Source organism: Zalophus californianus, chromosome 4 (assembly GCF_009762305.2).
Source record: "Zalophus californianus isolate mZalCal1 chromosome 4, mZalCal1.pri.v2, whole genome shotgun sequence".
NCBI lineage: Eukaryota > Metazoa > Chordata > Mammalia > Carnivora > Otariidae > Zalophus > Zalophus californianus.
This window is the reverse complement of record NC_045598.1, coordinates 27,748,372-27,764,417: the sequence shown is the minus strand read 5'-3', so window position 1 is coordinate 27,764,417 and position 16,046 is coordinate 27,748,372. Positions and strand designations below refer to the sequence as shown.

Sequence of the window (16,046 nt, the reverse complement as noted above, 5' to 3'; positions counted from 1 at the left end):
TCTCTCCACTGAGGCTGGAAGGATAATTGGAGAATATCCCTAAAGTTAGAGGGGAGGGGTCTTCTTCCTTTCAATTTTCCTTTCTTCAGAATGGTGTGCAAAACTTCCTTTCAAGCCAAGGCCTTTGACTGGGGCCCAAGATACAGAATGAGGCCCAAAGCCTTCAGTCCACCCAGGGCACCGACATGATGCACCCTCCTCACCCAAGGGTTGGCAGTCTGGTGGGAGAGGGTGCCCTCTGCATCCTCCTACTGGGGTCCTGTTCTTGGGCCAACAGGACCTGGGTCCTATTTGGGGAGCAACCTATGAAGCCTCAGAGAGCAGGGACATCTGGCTTGTCCTGCCACTGCCTGGGCCACTCTGAATGATCTCCAACAAAAAAAAGCACCAAACCATGCCCGCTCTGCCCTTCCTGGCCAAACAGCACAGCCAGCTGGAAGAATGGGAGGAATCTGCCCGACAACCCCGCAGCCTTGCTACTGGCTTCTAGGAGAGTGGATGAAGAGGTGCAAGGCTTGAGAAGGTCAAGGGGGTGTGTGGGGGGGTGGGGTGGGAGGGGGCAGAAATTCATTCCATTCCAGGCAGAGGAGAAACATGGGCACCAGTGGTGGGGTTTACCAAAAGCTGTTTATTGCTGGGACTTCTTGCTGGAAGCTGTTAACAAGCCCGGTGACAGCCAAGGGCCAGGTGTGCATCCAGATCAGCCAGATGCAAGTGCTGGTTTCCTGGACCCAGGGGCTCTGCCCAAAGACGTGCTTTCTGGCAAACTGGGTGCATCTCGACGAGAGGAAATGGTGCCACTGCCGGTCATCTCTCCCACACCCCCCACCCCCATCCCATGTCTTGGAGAAGACAGGGAAATGCCACGGATACCCTTCCCAAGTAAAACCTGTCCTGACCCCTCCTGTCTGCCCAAGGAGCCGAGGGGCCCCAGGCTCCGCAGTGAGCCGGAACCCCAGTGCCAGGGAGGCACCAGCCTTCCCCTCGCCGTCCAGTCACCTCCCCCAGGACCCCAGCCCACATCGCAGGCTGACGGGGGCGGGGACCAGGGCCCGAGGAAGCACAGCGTCTCCGATCTGAGCTGTAGTGGGGCCTGCTGGACGCAGCGGAGTCCCAGCCGCTGAAGCCCTCACAGACTCTTCTGGAAGAGACGGTGCAGGCTGTGGGCCAGGACGTCCGTCTCCTCATAGCCCTCGCAGCTCTGCTGCCAGCTCCCTGGCACCTGGCCCATCCCGTAGTAGGCCCCGGCAATGGCCCCGGCCATGGTGGCGATGGTGTCTGTGTCCCCCCCGAGTGAGATGGAGTAGATGAGAGTCCTCTGGAGGCTGTTGAAGGCAGAGGGGATCTCGGGGTCCGGCTCCATGCAGCGCAGGAAGCAGTAGATGGCGGTGGGCACAGATTCGAAGGCGGCAATGCCATTGCCTGTCGGGAAGCCAGCACATGGGGACCCCACACTCCCCCCACCCTCTGTGTCCCCAGGCTCCTCCCGGCCGCGCGCCCCAAGTCAGTACTCTCAGCTTCAAGCTGGGCTGCGGTTCAGACCACAGGCTCTAGAATTAGACTACCCAGCTTCAAATCCTGGCTCTCCGTCCTGCTAGCACGGGGCCAGGCAAGTTCCCTCACGGCCGAGATTCTGGTTTCTGGGGTTCGACTCCTCGGGCAGAGAGGGAATAAAGGCAGTGACACTCAGGGCTGGTGTGGGGGTGAAATGAGCCAGGCAGAGTTTCCTGTATGGTGCCCAGACACAGTACAGGTGCTCTATAAACAAGCACCAGTTACCAACATGAATGGTCAAAACTAGTGGCCACCTGCCATTCCTGGGGACATTGAGCTGTGAGGCCAGCGGTGTGGGAGCCCTGGAGTAACCCCAGCAAGGCGGCGCTGTGTTCCCAACCCTGCCAGGGACCGCACAGTGTGGGCTCCGCCATCACTGCAGCTGCGGGCAAGAAACGCGGCAGCAGGCGTGCCTCCAGGCTCCCCTCCGTCCTGAAGCCCAGGACTCGCCCTGAGGATGACGGGTGTGAGGGTCTACCTACCTAGCTCGGACACCACCTCCTCTCTGGTCACCGAGTCCTGCTCTAGAAGAGCGCCAATCTTCTTCAGTCGGCTGGAGTAGGGACGCTCCTCCATGCCCAACCTGTGGGTCGGGGGCGAGATTTCAGGGAGGTCAGATCCGACAGGGTGGAGCTGGGAGGCAGGGGAAGGGGTGTGTGAGGGGGAGGCGGGGAGGTGATCAGGCTGACACCCAGCACTGGTGTCTTGACAAGAAGTAGGAGAGGGCTAGGTGTGAGCCGCTCATCTTACTCTCTGGTACCCTAAGAGCCTCGAAGTAGAGTCAAGGCAAAGGGGCTCCTCCCACCCCTCCTAAGAGTCTGCAATTAAAAAAGAAAGGTTTCAGCTTGTGGCGATGCCAGAGGACCCCACAATGCAGGCACACCCACACATGCCCTTCCAGCCTGCCTCCTTCCCATACTCACTCCCTTGCATCTGAGACGGACTGGGCGTCACTCTCCAGCTCTTCCATGTGGCCCAGGAGTTGTTCGAGGAAATGTTCACTCGACGACTCCCCCTGCAAAGCCAGGTGCACGGCCAGGGCCTGCAGGATGGCACCGTTGTAACCCAGGGAGGAGGCGTGTGTCAGCTGGGCTGAGAGCCGGGCAAACTAGGGCAGAGGCAGTGGGAGCAAAGACGTGCTGTCACAGAACCTGGGCTGCAGAGACGAGGGAGGGAGGGAAACACCCAGCAGCCAGCCCACCCGGACTACCTTCTGCACATCCTGGACATTGCTATAGGCCAGGGAGATGCCGGCCACCCGCATGGCACCCCCGTTGCCGTAGGAGCCTTTCCCGTTAAACTGGGCCCGGGCGGGCTCAAAGACATCACGGCACTTGGGGCTCAGGAGCTTCTTGAAGACAGTGATCACTCCAGCGCCGTAACCCCGGTCAGGCTCTTTCTTGTACTCCTGAGCAAATCTAGGGGAGTGAAGGGAGACAGGATGAAGGCTGAACAGATGTGTGCTGGGGCCAGGAGAGGAGAGCTCTGGCTGCTCCGGGAAAAGCAGCAGCCTCAGGGCCCTAGGGAGCCTGTACCAACAGTGCTGCCTCTTCCGCCCTGCTGAGGGGGTGCCCAGCATGCACCCACCCACATCATCGCTCTGGTCAAGAAGTACAGTTACTCTGCCCACCTGCTTCGCCTCCCCCCAGGACCGCCCCCCCTCACCTGTGAGCCATGTCCACCTCGTCGAAGGCCTCCTTGGCCAGCAGGGACTGCACCAGGGCCCTGGCCATGGCCGTGTCGTCTGTGTAGTACAACACTTCTGCAGGGACGGGGTGGGGGTGAGGGTGAGATCGTGCTGCAGGGCATGAAGGTGGGAGATCCGCCCCCCTTTTTTTAAGTAAGCTCTATACCCAATGTGGGGCTTGAACTCATGACCCTGAGAATGAGGTACATGCTCTACTGACCGAGCCTCCCTCTCTCCCGCCCAATTTCCTGGGCTCCAGGCCTGGGGATTTTCAGTAATTCTTTATTCCGAGTCAGTTATGATGACCTCCTGATTTCTGAAGGAAAATCTTCTGCCCCCTTCTGACTGCCATGACCGCAGCTCTCCTGCACCACCCTCCAACCCTGCTTGTATGTGCAGCCAGAAAATTCTTCCTAAAAGCGACTATCCCTTTCCTCATCTCATTCTCCTGCTCAAAATCGCTGTCTGCTGCTTTCAGGATTAGGCCAAATTCACTGCCTTGGCCTTCAAAGCCCCTCCCCCGGTACATCCCACTGCTCCCCTCCACACCCCCAGAACCAACCGTGGAGCCTGGGTCAACACCCCTCCACCTGCCCCAGTTTTTTTTTTTTTAAGATTTTATTTATTTGACAGAGAGACACACAGCGAGAGAGGGAACACAAGCAGGGGGAGTGGGAGAGGGAGAAGCAGGCTTCCCGCGGAGCAGGGAGCCCAATGTGGGGCTCGATCCCAACCGTGACCTGAGCCGAAGCAGACGTTTAACAGCTGAGCCACCCAGGCGCCCCAAGCCCCGCTCCTTCTTCTGGGTGCCCGGGACCACTGCTCTGGCACTTCTGACAAGCAATGCCGGTTATATGAAGACGTCCCACGTAGGCTGTGAGCCAGCAACGGACTGGCAGGACTCGGTTTTCCTGAAGGAAGGGATGGCTACAGAGAAGGAAGCGAGCCCCCACCCCGCTCCCACTCCTCTCTGTGTACTGCAAGCCCCCTGCCCCACTTTCTCCCCTTCATTCTTAGGGGGCTCCCATTCTGGCTTCACTAGGAAGCGGGGTCGACAGGCCTCTTACCCACAGCCACACTCTCCTGTCACCTCTTGACCAAGTCAGTCCCTCTTCCAGTCCACCCAGCCCAGCTCCCTGGTGGATTTGTTCTTCCTTCCTCTCCCCTCAACCTCGCCCTGTGTGGTGTAGCACCCATGCTCCCTTCGTTTGGCCCCCGAATCCTGCTTTTCCCCAGGGAGCCACTTCTCTATCATTCTCAGCCCATGTGACTGGGGCATACGGTTCACACCACCACTAGCCTCTCCTCAGAGAGCACACCCTACTCCTTTGTTCAGGGATGGACAGATGGCCAAGCCAGGCCGAGGAGATGCAGTCTGGGATTTCTGCTGGGGCCGCTGCAGACAGACTCTTCTTCTCTTGGAGCAGCTGGGACCACCCCACGGGGAGGGTCTGCCAGAGAGAGTGAAGTCAGCCTGTCAGAACGCGGATCTGAATAAGGAGCGGAGCTGGGTCTTAATGACGTGGCTTGAACTCCTAGATTCATCTCCACCTGAAGCCAGACCCACCTCTGGACTTCTCAGTTATGTCAGCCAATGCATTCTCTTTTTGCTTAGGCCATTATGAGTTGAGTTTTCTGCTACTTGCATCCAAAAGGTTCTAAAACACCAGAATGTTTTTCCTTCATCTTAACATCAAAACAAAGATGAAATTAAAACCCACCCCTCCACCTTGCCTTTGCCCCAACCATGGCCCCTGTCTCTCCTTCCTATCATACCAAACCATACTATTTCCTTTCTCCACTTCTGCCTAAACCCACTGAAATCTTACTTCCAGGTCTCAACATTCTACTGAAAACGGTTTTTGAAATCCAGATTTCCTTCTCCTTAACCTCTCTGTAGCATGACACCAGTGACCATCTTGAAATTCTCCTGGGTTTTGCTGATGCCCTGACCCCCGCTTCAACTCCCATCAAACGTTTCCAACTCTAGCTCCTCCAGGATTCTGAGGATGGTCCCTTTTTCTTACTATCCTACACGCTCTCCAAGAATCATCCGCCGCTTGACCTCAGAGATGTGGGTGAGGACCTGGCTGCGCAAGGGGAGGAGACAGGCTTTGTATATAAGGGACAGCACGACAAAGGCCTGGGCTCGAGGAAGCTGGTGTGAGAGCAGCTGATCGCAGAAAACAGGGCCAAGGGTGGCAGAAGGTGAAACTGGGGACTCAGGCGCCGGCCAGGTAGGACACGTTTAGGAATTTGGTTCTATTCTGAGGGTAACGCAAAATCACTGCAGAGCTTCCGGCGGGGGAGGCCCGTCACGTCTGTTTGGAGAAGAGCTGCTGTGTGGAGAATGGACTGGCGGTGCACACGGTGGACCAGGCGCAATGCTGGAGAATGACGCCCAGGTTGCCGGCTTGCACGACTGAAAGGACGGGCTTGCCAGGCCCCCAGCCGGGGAACGTTTCCGGGCGAGACGAGCGAAGCTGGGGCTTGGACTCTGACGCGCTGAGTCCGAGCTGCCCGCGGCTCCTCCAGACCCGGCCCCTGCAGCTCCGGGCAGCTTCACCTCCGAGACTTGTCTCTCCCGCCCGGGGGCCCCCCGGCCAACGCGTCCCCACGTGCACCCGGCCCCGCCCACCTGTCCGCGCGCTCCCCGGCGAGCCCGGGTCCGGCTCCAGGCTCTGGACGTGACGCAGGACTGACGTCAGGGTGACGGTGTCGTGCGCCTCATAGAAGGAGCCCACGCAGTCCCCGAGCAGCGCGCCGGCCAGGCAGCCTCGGAAGCGGGAGAGGGAGCGGGCCGCCCCAGCCCCCGCGCAGCCCGCCGCCGTCATCCCCGCCGCCGCCGCCGCCACCGCCATCCGCGCGGAGCAGTCGCCACTTCCGGTACGGCCGGCGCGCGCCGCACGACAACGCCCCCCCACGCGCGCTGCCTCTCTGCGCCCACAGCGCCGCCCAGCGGCCCGGAGCCGCAGCTCCCGCGTCCTGCAGCACTGGCTTGGGCCAGGCCTCTGCTTTTAGCCCCATTCTCCCCACCTGTAAGCGGCTCACAGACGGGCGGGATGGCCACTGAAGGGTCCCCGAGGTGAGAGGAGGCCCGAGCCAGACCATTGGACCCTGGCAGCCCTGCCCTTTAGGCCACTGTCTCCGTTCCCCCCCACCCCCCACTCCCTGTGGCCTGCATTTAGCAAGCCTTGCTCTGGGCCCCAGCAACCTCTGCCCTCCCTCCCTCCCATGGCTGCCCCAGCCCTTGGCTCCCTCAGGCCTGGGCCCCCACCCCCAAGCCCTCCCACTGTGATCCTAGCCGCGTCTGCTTCCCCCGGGCCTCCCCTAGGCATCAAGAGGGCAGGCAAGGGTCCAGCTGGGGCGGAGCTGGTGAGCGGTCACGCAGCTAGAGCTGGGCGGATGCTGGCCTAGCCCAGAGGGGTTCCCTGAGGAGGGAGGAGGGAAGGAATCAGATTTAGAACATGGAGCTTGAGGGATGATGTTCCCCAACTTTGCTCCTCCATACACAGGAAGGCCAAGAGCCCTGTCACTCCCTGCTGGCTATATGCAGGAAGAGCAGAAAGCCATTTGGACTGAGAACCACGTTTATTAGATTCATTTTCTCTACCCCCCACCCTCTTCCATCTCCCATCTGACCTTTCCCTCATCCCTCAGCCCCCCAAGACTAGGCCAGCTGCAGCTGGCAGCTTTTGAGTGGACTCAGGGTGCGGTTTGTGGTGCGGGTGAAGGTGTCCACCTGGGGCACAAACTTCTCCGCAGGTACAGTCAGCTTCCTGCGGGTGTCCATGCACTTGGTGTCCAACAGCATGGAGTTGGCCTTGCAGTCAATGTCAGCCTGCAGCCGGGCCAGGTGCTTGTGGAGAGCATCCAGAGCATCCCTGGGGAGGAGGCACGAACAACCCGTCACCCCTGCCCGACGCTGGGAGGTCAGGGCTGAGCTCGCTGGCCTTCAGTTAGGAAGACATCAGAGAAGCCAGCAGGCAGCAAAAGGCCCCATGGGTGGCAGGTGTCTCCCGACGCCTCCTGCCCACTCCCCAAACGTACTGTGCCTGGGCCAGCTTCTGCTTCAGGGCATCGATGGTTGCCTCTAATTGGTGAACCTCGTCAGTGAGGCCATACTGTGCCTAGAGGCAGAAGGGTGGGTTGGGAGGCCCAGGTCAGCCTATGGGCTTGGATACTGCCCTACATCAGCATCCCGGCTCCGCCAGGAATATGTGCCGGGGCGTGATCCCGAGGAAGCCTTAGTGGGGGGCCCGTGCCCCACAGGGGTACCCTTGCACCTGGTCCCGGCACAGTTCCACATTGGGCCGGTAAGTTCTGGACTCTAGCCGGGTATGACATAGCTTCAGGTTCTGTAACTTTCTGTGCAGGTCCTCCCGCAGGTGCCGGATGTCCTCCTGCAGCTCAGCGATCTCCTCCAAGTTCTGCAGGGACAGAGTAACTGGTCTCCACCAGCTGAACCCACCGTGGTGCACCCAGTCCAGGGCTTCCTGGGGGCTCTCATCCCACAGGAGGAACCCCGGGCCCCAGGGACTAAGCAGAGAAGGCTCACATTCTTCTCCTGCCACCTGAGCTCACTGTACACTTTCTCCATCTCCCGCAGCCGCTTCCTGAAGGCAAAGTCTGTGGCCACCCTCTGGGCTTCGAGCTCATTGTTGGTCTGAAGGACAGGGGAGGCAGGGCAAGGGGAGGCATAAGCTCGTGGCCATCTGAGGAAATTGCTCAAGTTGGGGGGGGCGATGCTACATGGCCAATAGGGAACCCTTGGGCCACCAGCTGGCCGTGGAAGAGCAGGGTGTGGGAGGGGTCAGTCACCTCGGCAATAGTTAGGGCGATGGCCTCCCTCAGCTCTACCGCGGCTTTCATCTCAGCCTCTGCCAGGTTCTTGTTGAACTGGCTGAAGTCGTCCCACTGCTGGAGGGTGGAGGAGCTGTGAGGGGCAGGAAACACCAGGCTCAGAAGAGTGTGGGCTGTGAGGTGGGGAGGAGAAACTGAGTGAAACACTTCTTACCCGCTGGGGACACGCATGGGATTAGCCTTCAGAGAGATGTTTGGGGACTTGAGGTTGAGAGAGAGGCAGCCTCTGTCGATGTCCAGTGTCTCCATTTTGTCCCGATGGTCAGAGCTGAGCTGCTGTCGGACCTCCTGCAGGAGGCTGGGGAGGGAACAGACTTGATCAGGATCGTGGTCCGGAAGGGATGCTGAGGGCTGGGCCAGCTGGGGTGACCGTGGAGCTGCTGCAGCAGCAGAGACAAAGGCCGGCAGAGCTGGAGGAGCACCCTACAGACAAAATGGGGGCCCCCGCCTGCTTACATGTGCCCATGCGGGCACCTGGATGTAGCTAAACTCACTGAGGCTCACACATAACACACTTGCGAGAAGGTACTCCGGGGTGGTGGCAAATGGGCTTCATGTCTCGTGCTTCCAATCAACTGATAATGGCTGCCTAAAGCAGGGTGGTGGGAAGTGTTTTGAGACCGTGTCCAGGCGGTGGGCAAAGAGCTACAGTCAATTAGTTGTTTCTGCGGTGGGCACCCGCAGGGTCAGAAGGCAGCCTGAGAGCCAGCTGCTCGGTACCCACAACACATTTCACGTGTAAGACATGCAGCCTTGGGACCCCTGGGTGGCTCTGTCGGCTTAGCCGAAAGTCGGCTAAGAGTCCGACTTTCGATTTCAGTTCAGGTCGTGATCTCAGGGTTGTGGGATCGAGCCCCGTATCAGGCTCTGCGCTCAGCACAGAGTCTGCTTTTCCCTTTCCCTATGCTCCTCCCCCTCCTCTCTCTCTCTCTCTCAAATAAATAGATTTAAAAATCTTTAAAAAAAAAATAAGGGTGCCTGGGTGGCTCAGTCGGTTAAGCGTCTGCCTTCAGCCTCAGGTCATGATTGATCCCAGGGTGCTGGGTTCGAGCCCCGCATCGGGCTCCCCGCTCTGCGGGAAGCCTGCTTCTCCCCCTCCCTCTGTGCTCTCTCTCTCCCTCTCTCTCTTTCAAATAAATAAATATCTTAAAAAAAAAAAAAAAGACATGCAGGCTTCAAGTGCAGGTGAACATGGGAATGCTAGATCTCCCTTACCAAAGCTTCTCAAAGGCCTGGCTAATCTTTTGTTGCAAGGCCTTCTTGGTGGCATCAATGACCTCCACCTCTTTGTGTAGCTCTTCCTCCACAGGATCCTTCACCACATCAATGTCGCGCCTACTGTCCCTCAAGGTCAGGCACTCGATTGCTACATCCAGAGGCAGGTTCTTGGCCTGCAGGTTTTGCTCTGCCGACTCCTTCATCTAGAAAAGAGAGGGAATGGGACACTAGTGGGGCCATCGCTGGGAAGCAGCTCTCATCCCCACTTTAGCGGCGGGGCAGTGAGTGACTCAGGTGGACATGCCACCCAGTACCCCCATCAAGGGTGCGCTGACCCTGAAGTGGGGGGGGGGAGGTCCTGGCTGCAGAGTCTACTGGCGCCCTGCCCTGGCTCCCTGCCTGGGTCAGGGCATCGATCTCAGCATCTAAATCTGTCAGACACTTGTCCAGCATCTCCTTCCAACGGTTCACAGTATCAATCCTCTCTGCCAGTCGAGTCCTATTGTCATGTTCATCCCAAATGGTCTGGAAGAGACAAAGCCAGATAAAGAGGGTGTGGGGTCGGGGCTCTTCCTCTGCCCACCCAATGAGGCTCCGGGCTCCAACCTGGTTGTTGGTCTCGTTGCGGAGGACCCGGGCTTCCTGGCGGATCTGGTGCGAAGCATCTCGCTGCCGCTTGGCATTGGTGGACAGCAGGTAGCTGTTGGTGTGCCAGTCTGGCAACCGGAAGCGTTGACTGGGCTTGATGCTCAGTTTGGCCATGGCGCAGGGGTTGAAGGGTCAGAACACCCTAGGCCTGTTCCAATCACCCACCTCCTCTGGAGAGGGAAAACAAGGCAGGAGACCACTCAGGAAATGCTGTCCTAGATCAAAAGCCCCCTCCAAAGAACATGCTCCTGTCCATTTTGCTTCAAGCCCCTTCCTGCAGGAAGCCGGCTTGGGAACAGCCCTGGCTTTACTCAGCTTTGTGGGAGGCATCCACTAAGTTTCCTCCCACCCATTCATCCACAGACACAAACTCCTGGACCCTGCAGGTTCCAGAACAGGTGAAAGGGAACCATGGAGTCCACTGGGGTGTTTGTGTGTGTGGTGCCAAGCCCTTGGTGGGGCTGGTCGAGGGGGGGCGGCTAGCAGGAAAAATAGTCCTTAATGCAGTTTCCACCCCTGCTTCCAGGCAACCAAGTCTTGTAGAACCTTCTTTCCTTTGTTCGCCCCAGCTTTGGGCCAGGACCCTGGGGATCTAAGAGAAGGAGCCCTGTTCTCCATCCAGGAAGAGAACGAGCTAGCTCTGAGGGGACACGGGTTGGCACCAGAGAGTTGGGGGGCGGCTGGCTCCCTGCCCATTTGGTCGTCCCGCCCTCTGTGGGAGGAAGGAGGGCGGGTGTGTGAGGGTCCCCACTGGGAAGAGCTGGGGTCCGTCTAGGTCCCAGCCCAGCCCTCCTCTCCCCTCCGCAGGAAAATCATCTTTGGTTTGAATTAATACCCCCGCGCAGGCGCCGAGAAAGGAGGAGGAAGGGGTGATGGAGGGAGCTCGGCCTGGGTGAGAGCCCCCACCGCCCCACTCTTCTCTGCCTCTCACCTCCAGCCCGGCTCGCACTTCCGCCCTGCGTCCCCGGCTCCTCTGTTCGGCGCCCCAGGTTGCTAGGCACCGGCGCTCCGCCCGCGCGTTACCTCCGCTGGTGTTTGGTTTGGCAGGCGCGCGGCGGCGCGGCGGCGGGGCCCGGAGGCCCGAGGGGTAGGAAGGCAGCGGGGGCCGCAGGGCTGGGGCGCCCGTAGGGGGCCAGAGGAGGAGGGCATCGGGATATCGCGTTCACTTCATGTACACGTTAAACATTTGTATTTTGCTATAAGTTATGCATCGACAAGGTAAAAAAAAAAAAAGCACAGCACATAGAAAAAGTAATCTCCCGCTCAGTCTCACTCCTCAGCAGATATCCTTCCAGAAATGTATATGTATTTAACATTATTGAACACATTCCTTTGGTCCTGTCTTGCCCAACATTTGCATCCATCTGCTTGATGGCACAGAAGGAATGATGCTTGTTTTTGGAGAGGCCGCATCCCTGGGCGAGGTAACTGGGGTGTTAGAAGCAAAGCTCAAAATCCAGCCTTTTTTTTTCCCCTTAAGTTTTTTTTTTTTTAATTCCACTATGGTTAACATACAGAGTTCTATTAGTTTCAGGTGTATTATATAGTGATTCGACAATTATATACATTACAAAATCCAAGCATTGTTTTAAAAGTTTTTTTTATTTTAGAGAGAGAGCAGTGCGATTGGGGAGGGGAAGAGGGAGAGGGAGAGAAGCAGTCTAAGCGCTGAGCCGGAGCCGGATGCCCGATGGATCTCATAACCTGAAATCGTGACCTGAGCCGAAATCGGGCTTAACCGACTGAGCCACCCAGGCGCCCCCAACCATTTTTTTTAAGAGGAGGAAAAATAATTCAACCATACCAGTACTATTCTAGGCCTTGGGAGATGTTAACATTTAATGTTCATAACTAATAGGAGAGGTAGGCACTATCTCGGTTTTCGCAGCCAAATAAAGACTGGCTCTGCAGAAAGGCGGGGATGGAAACTCAGGTCCCACTTTTTCTGTTAGGACTCCACACTGCCTCTAGTGGTGGCTCTGGAAACCGAGAGGAACGCTCTCCCCGCAGGCTGGCCGGGTCCTCTTCTGAGGACTGTGCTGATGGTAGGAGGTGGGTGCTATTACTGTGTAGGTCTTACCTGCGAGAGAAGTGACGAACGTGCCCAGGGTCACATGACTAAGTGGTAAAGCCTGGATTCAAACCCAGGCAGTCTGTCCCAGAGGCCAAGTGCAGGTTTGATAGAGGATGGAAAGGAGTTCCAGAAGAGTCCTCAGCTTTAACATCCCAGTGATTGGTGGGATGGTGTGATCCTCCATAGAGGAAGGACAACCAAGGGGCTTGGTAGGCAAGGGTAAGATAACAGATTTTAAGAAGTTTGAGGTGCTTGTGGTGGATCCAGGTGCTGCCCAGCAGGCAGTTAGAAATCTGAGTCTGAAGCACTCCAGAAAGACTGAGGCTAGGACATTTCCCAAACTTCCTGACCACTGATGTTTTTTTTTCCCCTCAGAATATTTTCTAGGGGCGCCGGGGTGGCTCAGATGGTTAAGCATCTGCCTGCAGCTCAGGTCATGATCTCCAGTTCCAGAGATGGAGTCCCACATTAGGCACCCAGCTCAGCAGGAGTCTGCTTCTCCCTCTCCCTCTGCCTCTCCCCCTCCCTCTGCCTCTCCCCCCTGCTTGTGCTCTCTCTCTCTCTCTCAAATTAATAAATAAAATCCTTTTCTTAAAAGAATATTTTCTAAACTCTAGTACATGGCTCACAAAGCAGACATGCGTGGGACTTTGTGATGTTCTTTTACTAGGATTAAGGAAGACTAAAAAAAGTTTTTGGACAAATGAATTGCTGGAAGAAATGAAGAAATTTTAGTTTATGTTTTGAAACATTTTATAACAGAGAAGTAAATAAATGTGGCAGAATGGTGGTGGCTTTGGCATATATCTGTGGCTATGATGGTGGGCTTGGTGTTCATGACTCATGATGTTCCTACACATCCTGGCTGAGGGAAGAAGATATTAGCAGAAAAGGTCAGGCAGCTGATGGATTGGACCGAGAAAAACAGAGTGATAAGAACGAGTGATGCCATGTTCTATCATTTTGTACTAGAAACACCAAGAAACTATTATTGTGATGTTTACCACTCTACAGAAGTTTAGATCGTGTATAATCGCAATAGTGCTAGGATGCCTGGGTGGCTCAGTCAGTTAAGTGTCTGCCTTTGACTAGGGTCATGATCTCAGGGTCCTGGGATGGAGTCTCATGTTGGCCTTTCTGCTCAGCGGGGAGTCTGCTTCTCCCTCTCACTTTGCCTCTGTGCTTTCCCTCTCTCTCTCAAATAAATAAATAAAATCTTTAAAAAATATGCAAAGGTGCTGCTGAAGAATTTCAGATCTTGACAAATTCCTGACAGCACTCCAGTGCATTCAACAAGGTATTTTTTGTGATGATGGATTATGACGAAAGCCCCGAGGCCTTTCAGATACACCAGTTGATGTCAGTTCCAAGTGTCCCCCACTTTTCTGCTAAGAGGAAATTTATGTCAGATGACATTTACCATCTGGAGGAGGGGGTATCACAGCTGAGCATGTGGCTGAATGGGTAGCTGCGGGAACTGAGAGGAGACCAACCTCAGCCTCGGACAGCCTACAGATTATCACGACCCCTTCAAGCTGGGGATATTTTTGGCTCTTAAGGAGGGGGTATCACAGCTGAGCATGTGGCTGAATGGGTAGCTGCGGGAACTGAGAGGAGACCAACCTCAGCCTCGGACAGCCTACAGATTATCACAACCCCTTCAAGCTGGGGATATTTTTGGCTTTTATTGGTGGACTTGTGTATTTATGGAAATGGAATAGGAAATTTATTTTTAACAAAAACTTGTGGGCAGCTTTAGCTCTGTGTTTTGTGATCGTGATGACATCTGGTCAAATGTGGACTTGTATAAAAAGAGCCCCATATGCTCAAAGGGATCCTCGAACAGGACACATACATTATATCCATGCAGTGGGTTACTCTCAGTATGTGGTAGAAATATACATCATTTCTCTGTTTATTGTGTGCATTATCCTGGGAATGGTGCTCATAGATAAAGCAGCCACATCTTGTTTGAACATTATAGAGAGGAAGATAATGACCTCGACTGGCACGTGTCTAGTTGTATTCTTCAGTTGGCTGCTCTTTTTCTTCAGAGTTAAAGAACCTAAGTATCCACTCCGCATTCTCATGGGTTTTAAAGGATCCTAGAGATATAGATAATGAAGCAAGACATTTTTTAAAATGTGAAAAAAAAAAAACCATGAAAGAGAAGAATGTGAACTCATAACTTTTTTAAGTGATTGAGATTTAGCCACAGGGGACATGGAGTGCTTTGGCAACAAGCCATTTTCTCTCAAAATCTGTGAAGTATGATAATATGTATCTTCTCTGTTCTCAATTTTCTCCTCCCAGTAAGTGTCAGAGATTACCGAATTTAGTGAATTTCAATGATTCAGATCCTCAGAGAGGTACGACTTCTATCCAACCAGAACAATGTTTAAAAGGATTTTAATTGCTAGTTGGTCAGCTGATCTTATTCTTTTTTTAAAATTTTTAATAATTTTTATTGTTATGTTAATCACCATACATTACATCCTTATGATCTTATTCTAATATGAAAAATAATACCTTGATAAGGTACCCCCACATCTAGCTACTGAAGATAACTATATTGCCTCTCCTGGAGGTGTATCTTGCACAGCCAACTTTGTGTGTTGTCTTCTGAAGCCGAAGTATCCTTCTGTAGAATGCACTTCCAATGCCCAGAGGTAAATACAGTATGACTTAGTACTCTTGCTCAAGTCTTTCCTAATGAGGTGTGCTATTTTGCTGCTTGATCGTTGTAGACTTTATAAACTAACTGATTACCAGACAATAATTTCTCCATGATTGTTAACTTCCTTTTCTCTGGAGACACTTCACATAAATTATCTTTCCTATTTTTTCTTTCAAGTGGCTAATCTCTAACAAAATAGCAGTTCCCATTTTGGTGTTGACTTGAGGTTGTTTTCTATTTGATTTAAATCTAACAGGAAAATGGGTGTAAAGATGATTCACAGGATGAATAATTTCGTTCATCTTTTTCTATTTAGTAGCATGCGAAAATATCAGTTTCCAATATGCAGAAATACTAAACTGAACATCTTAAAAGCTGTTCTATTTCAGCCTGTCTTCCCTCTTAAGCGGAAAAACAAAGTACAAATTCAAAGACTTTTTTTTCCCACTATCTTCTTTTTTGTCTTACGTCGATAATCAAAGTTAAGTCCTAACCAGCTCACTAACATGCCTGGCAGATGACAGCGAAGACTGAAGTTGAGGTTTGCTAGTGAATCAAATTCTGGCCTTCCCTCTGGAAACTACTGTTTTAGACATGTGACAACTGTGCTTGTGAAAATGTTTTTCAAGCAACAACTTGGTGTCACATTAAGAGTTTTGCTTTAAATTGGGACTGGCTTTGGCTATGTATAGTTAAGTAACTACCCTCCTCCAAAGTCTGGTGGAAGTTCTTGAGGTTTTATACAAGAGTTGTTTGCCAGCAGAGTTGGGTATCATTGTCCCAGAGTAAATTATTATTATTGTTATTATTATTTTTAATGTAAGCTCTATGCCCAACGCGGGGCTTGAATCAAGAGTTGCATGCTCTACAGACGAGCCAGCCAGGCGCCCCTACCTTTTTTTTTTTTTTTAAAAACACAGAGTGGGTGGAAATACTTGACCTCTCTCACTTTAAGTATTTTTTTTTTCTTTGCTTTTACATTACTCCAAAGGGAACTGCTTGACTCTAGGCTTTTTCCCAGTTTATTTTCAGCTGGTCTTGCACCTGTCTTGAGATCGCCAGGGTGCAGTCTTAGGTGAGGATCATTTGTTAGGCACAGCATGGTAGTCAAAAAAGGCTGCGGCTCCCATTACACTTGCCCTGGAGGTTGAAACAACTTTTATTTCCCCACTTGGTTTTCTCTTCTTATCTCCAGAGCCCACTCTTCTTACATAAGAAAGAAAAATCTCAGTTAAAATGAATGGAAAGTGGCTTGCCATATTCAAAGTAAAATGTTATACTTTTATGAAGATTTTCAAATTAATATCTAAAGGGCCTTAACGTAG

The 16,046-nt window shown here is 53.8% G+C and overlaps 2 protein-coding genes across 3 annotated transcripts; both read right to left on the bottom strand.

The window, feature by feature from the left end:
• Positions 1–608: 608 nt before the first annotated feature.
• ADPRS (ADP-ribosylserine hydrolase) lies at positions 609–6,118 on the bottom strand. The gene is made up of 6 exons (XM_027583897.2): positions 5,880–6,118; positions 3,220–3,316; positions 2,765–2,972; positions 2,478–2,662; positions 2,037–2,137; positions 609–1,422 (listed from the first exon to the last, which is right to left on the bottom strand). The coding sequence occupies exons 1-6, from the start codon at positions 6,100–6,102 to the stop codon at positions 1,130–1,132; spliced, it is 1,107 nt and encodes a 368-aa protein (XP_027439698.1). The 5' UTR covers positions 6,103–6,118; the 3' UTR covers positions 609–1,129.
• A 704-nt stretch (positions 6,119–6,822) lies between these two features.
• Positions 6,823–10,959, bottom strand: TEKT2 (tektin 2). 2 transcript variants are annotated; one of them, XM_027624211.2, is made up of 10 exons: positions 10,902–10,959; positions 9,929–10,140; positions 9,722–9,847; positions 9,320–9,525; positions 8,259–8,402; positions 8,063–8,177; positions 7,800–7,907; positions 7,528–7,671; positions 7,292–7,371; positions 6,823–7,125 (listed from the first exon to the last, which is right to left on the bottom strand). In XM_027624211.2, the coding sequence occupies exons 2-10, from the start codon at positions 10,082–10,084 to the stop codon at positions 6,912–6,914; spliced, it is 1,293 nt and encodes a 430-aa protein (XP_027480012.2). In that variant the 5' UTR covers positions 10,085–10,140; positions 10,902–10,959; the 3' UTR covers positions 6,823–6,911. The 2 variants fall into 2 exon arrangements, with proteins under 2 accessions (XP_027480012.2, XP_027480003.2); XM_027624202.2 differs by having other exon boundaries at positions 10,806–10,910.
• Positions 10,960–16,046: the final 5,087 nt, after the last annotated feature.